The sequence below is a fragment of the Volvox carteri genome (assembly GCF_000143455.1).
Source record: "Volvox carteri f. nagariensis unplaced genomic scaffold VOLCAscaffold_9, whole genome shotgun sequence".
Lineage (NCBI taxonomy): Eukaryota > Viridiplantae > Chlorophyta > Chlorophyceae > Chlamydomonadales > Volvocaceae > Volvox > Volvox carteri.
In genome coordinates, this window is record NW_003307552.1 from 536,227 (window position 1) to 540,272 (window position 4,046).

The window sequence follows — 4,046 nt, forward strand, 5'->3', positions numbered from 1 at the left end:
CGATCTGTTTGGCCCTCATCTCGGCGCTGTCACTTGGAGGATCCCCCATAGCCCCCTGGATGGGCACGATGTACACATCGTGGATGCGGGTGGCCAGAGCGGCCTGGGGGGAGGGTGTCGGAGGGGGGGGCCGGGAAGGGGAAGATGAGCCACGAACGAATGAAGCTGATGCCAAGGAGGATAAAGTGGTACGCCAGAAGTAAGGAAGAGATAACTAACCAGTCGGGGTTTGTGAAGGGGAGGGGAGGGGACGGGGGAGGGGAGAGCGGGTGATGGCTTTGGGTCGGTAGATGATTCGGGTGGTTGCTGTTTGGCAGGTGGTTGATTCGTCAGCTGGGTGGTTAGGTGGTGTGAACTGGGGCATTGTGGTATGTGCCCCCGGTGTGAGGCGGAGGGTTGTGTGTGGGAAGCATGGCCCCTGAGACCCTCCCCCCTCTGGCCCATTCCCATTCCCATTCCCTCCCTCCCCCCCTCCACCCGCCCACAAGCCTGGCCGTCATCCCTCTCTCCCCCCGCCTCCACACCCGGGCCCCTACCCTACTTTACCTTGGCCCTACCCTCTGCAGAGGCGGCCACCAGGGGCTCACCACAGCCTGCGAACTTGTCCAGCAGGTACTGGCTGATCACCTGGCGGGGTGCGGGGAGAGGTGTTGAAGAAGGGGGGAAAGTAGTGGGCAAAAGGGGAGTCCGTGCGGGTTATTGTTTATAGGGGCCCAGGGGGGTTGCGGAGGGGGCGCCTGGGGGCTGGGTGAGGTGGAATGGGAAGTTGGGAGGTGAGGAAGGAAGGGGATATCTACTCCAGATGTGAAACATGGCCGCAACGGGCCGCGACTTTGGCTGTTGGAGGTTGGACAAATAATTATGTACATTGTTAATGTGTGGGGGAGATATTTCGCGTCCTTCACTTTTTATGAACTGGAACGTGCTGTCCCTGTGCTGGTTCGAGACTCATCAGATTCCTGTACCGGATTGGCTCCTATATGTTGAACCTCACCTCGCTTTCCGGAAGAGGGGTGCCATCCTGTAGGATCAGAAGGGGCATTTTGCCCTGGGGGTTAAGGGCAAGGTATTGCGAGCTTTTTAGGCCGCCGATGGTCTGCGGGCTAACGATGTCGATTTCGTTCTCAAGGCCCTTCTTGCGGATAATGTAACGGTTGCGAGCTCCGTTGTTGCTAACTGGCACATCGTAAAGGATCATGCGACCAGCCATGGCACGGACGCAGGCCCGACGACTGACTGTGATGCGGGTTCCAGAACAAGCCTGAAGCGGATGAGCGCGAAGGGTTGCCATCTGCACCAAAAGAAATCAAAACTGCTACTTTGAACATTACCAATATCAATCATGTGCACCATTCATCATTGCAGCCAAGTATGTTGTACGACAAGAGCCACCATTTGTCATCAAGTCGCACAGCTAGTACGGAAGCGTGTGCACGTTTTCGTGGCGAAGAATGCCGATAACCAGAACAAATATTAGTAAAGTCAGTTGTAAAGCAATGGTCGGATGGCGTACAATATGTATGGCAATTGTGGATCAAACTGTTCTTACTAAGCATGATTGATAATCGAGTGCATAGATGATCTCGGATGGGGACACAGGTTTGGAAGCATTCACCTAAGCATTCCTACTTTGGCTTCGGGCTTTCACAACCCTCCTTCCACCGTTTTCTGACCAATTTTAATCTTACTTCAATTATTTTGTTGACGAGCCTGTTGGATTGTCACGGGCCTTACGTGCTCAAGACGGGCTGCAAAATTCATCAGGAACTTTTCAAATCTCTTGCGTGTGCCCCCATTCGCTTGGCGTCTCCTTAATACTTGAGATCTTTCACGTGAAGTAATGATATTCAAGTTAGCTGCAGCCGTAACATTACATACTTCCGAGTGGAAGTTAACTTGCATCCTCTAAAAGCCATGGTCAATGGGTTGCGGACCTACAACTTTTGAGCGAGCTCAAACAAAGGCTCCTTGTACTGTATCAGGACAGTCAACGGGAAGAAGTTTTCGACGGATGAGCCCTTACCCTTGCTTCTGCAAGCAATTCACGCCCAATAGCAGTTGGCGTATTTCGCTGCTCCTGCTGTCATTACTCCAACTTGCCTTGGGGACCCTTGTGGAGCATGAGCTGCCGAGGCCCATCCACACCGCACCGAAGCTCGCCTGCGAAAAATCCGGGATGTGCAGCCTGGGCAAGGTGAAGCCCTTCTTCGGTGAGGGATCCCCCGGTACTCCCTCCGTACCTCTCTTGGGCCCGTGGTGTATTGTCACTTTCCCCTTTCCTTCCTTCATCCCCCCTCCCCCCCGGGCCGGGGTTCCTAACCCCCCTCTGCCCCACCTTCCTTCCCCCCCCCCCGGGATTTGGGGACCCGTAATCCCCCTCAGCCCTGGCAACCATGCTTCACCCCCATTAAAGGGGGGTTGGGGATCTCAGTCCCAGCGGGGCCAAGACTGGGGAGGAAGACATGCAGGCGAAGAGGGGGATGGACCGGGCGGCTGATGGGTTGCTGGGTGCCGTACCACATAGTGCTGTTGCAAACCCTTAGGCTGCAGGCAGACTAGAGCTCCGCGGCTGATGGGATGGGGGGGGGCATTGACCCCACCCTTGTCGACCTGAGGCCGCCATCAACACATCTACACAGCACCCCACTCCGGCCATACACACACACGTCCCTCGCAAAGCCCCGACTGCCACCTTGGGTTCCCCCGTCCCAACCTACCTCCCAACCTCCCTCCCAACCACCACCACGGGGAAGTCACTCGTGTTTTCACACTCGTCTCTCTCTCTCTCCCTCTCGCTCTAAAGCCCCTTCTCATTCCCCCCCGCACCCCCCCCGCCACCACACACACGCGCACACGTGTGGTACATCACTTTGGTTCGTTGGGCACTGTTGGGCCCTATCAGATGAGATCAGATGAGATCGCGGATGTCTGCTTGATGTTGATGGACAGTCACGCCCGCCCCCCCCCTGACCTCCTCTCCCGCCCCCCCGGCCGCCCCAGGTGACGTGATGCCCTCACCCGCCATGAAGTCATGTCTAGAGGCCAGGTCGTACAAGAAGGAGGTCGTACTGCTCACTGAGTCACGGTTAAACCCTGCGTACCAGGTGGCCGGGGGGGGGGAAATCCCGGGGGAAGGGGGGCCCCCTGGGGCAGTGAGGGGGTGAGGGGGCAGGTGGAGTACCCGGGAGTACGACTGTCCCTCACCTCCCTTCGCCGGCTCTGGATCAGATCCGACAGCGAGATCCACCACTTCCCCCCCGAGTAGGTGTCTCCCCGTCAGCTGTCGCATACACGCCGCCTCTGTCTCTAAGCCCCTGCTCCGGGCCTCCCCTTTCTTTTTGCCCCCCTTTCCCCCACCTTCCCCCCCCCTGTGTATGTATGTATGTATGTATGTGTATCTCTCTCTCCCAGACGTTCCGTTCCCTGCTCGACCTGGGTTACGAGCACGCGGTGTTGCTGTCCACCCTGGAGCGGTGTGTACGGAGCAACGCCACGTGGCCGCGGTTGGGGTGTGTGTGGTCCACACAGCCCCTCCTCAGCCAGATGAGATACCTCATGGACAGGTGTGCCGATGTATGTATGTATGTTGGAATGTATGTGTGTTGGAATGTTGGGATGCGCATCCGTGTGTATTTACGTTGTGGGGATGGAAGGGAAATAGCTTCTGTGTAAGGGGAAGGGGTGTACGGCATATACGGCATGTACGGCATGTCTTGTGTTTGTGTGTACATGCACTCGGCTGCTGGCCCCCACCCGCCCTCCTCCACCACCCCCGTGCCCCCAACCCTCTCTGCTTTGAACTTGGGCACCTCGTACGAAGTGAATGGATTAGTTCGGAACAGTTCGGTGCAACGTTATGCTTTTCTTCTACCTGTCTATGCCGGGACACTGAGCGCTTTGGTGTACGGCATTTTGGGCGGAGAATCTTTTCTGTGGCTCAACACACGCGTTGCCGATCGCCATCCGTCGTCGTCATCATAACCACCATCATTGTCGTACTGGTAATCGTCGTCTTCCATCTCCCCTATACGAGTTCCCCCCCGCGC

General features: G+C 56.9%; 2 protein-coding genes across 2 annotated transcripts in view; one reads left to right on the forward strand and one right to left on the reverse strand.

Moving 5' to 3' along the window:
- Window positions 1-1,210, reverse strand: part of VOLCADRAFT_88491 (uncharacterized protein) — a gene marked incomplete at both ends in the record, with an annotated part of 3,242 nt that extends 2,032 nt beyond the window's left edge. Inside the window, 3 exons of the mRNA XM_002948248.1 lie at window positions 68-103; window positions 547-627; window positions 995-1,210. Of these exons, the coding sequence (XP_002948294.1) occupies window positions 68-103; window positions 547-627; window positions 995-1,210 (333 nt within the window). The remainder of the gene's footprint in view (window positions 1-67; window positions 104-546; window positions 628-994) is intronic.
- Window positions 1,211-2,176: 966 nt separating this feature from the next.
- Window positions 2,177-4,046, forward strand: part of VOLCADRAFT_88492 (uncharacterized protein) — a gene marked incomplete at both ends in the record, with an annotated part of 7,553 nt that continues 5,683 nt past the window's right edge. Inside the window, 3 exons of the mRNA XM_002948106.1 lie at window positions 2,177-2,210; window positions 3,001-3,104; window positions 3,412-3,563. Of these exons, the coding sequence (XP_002948152.1) occupies window positions 2,177-2,210; window positions 3,001-3,104; window positions 3,412-3,563 (290 nt within the window). The remainder of the gene's footprint in view (window positions 2,211-3,000; window positions 3,105-3,411; window positions 3,564-4,046) is intronic.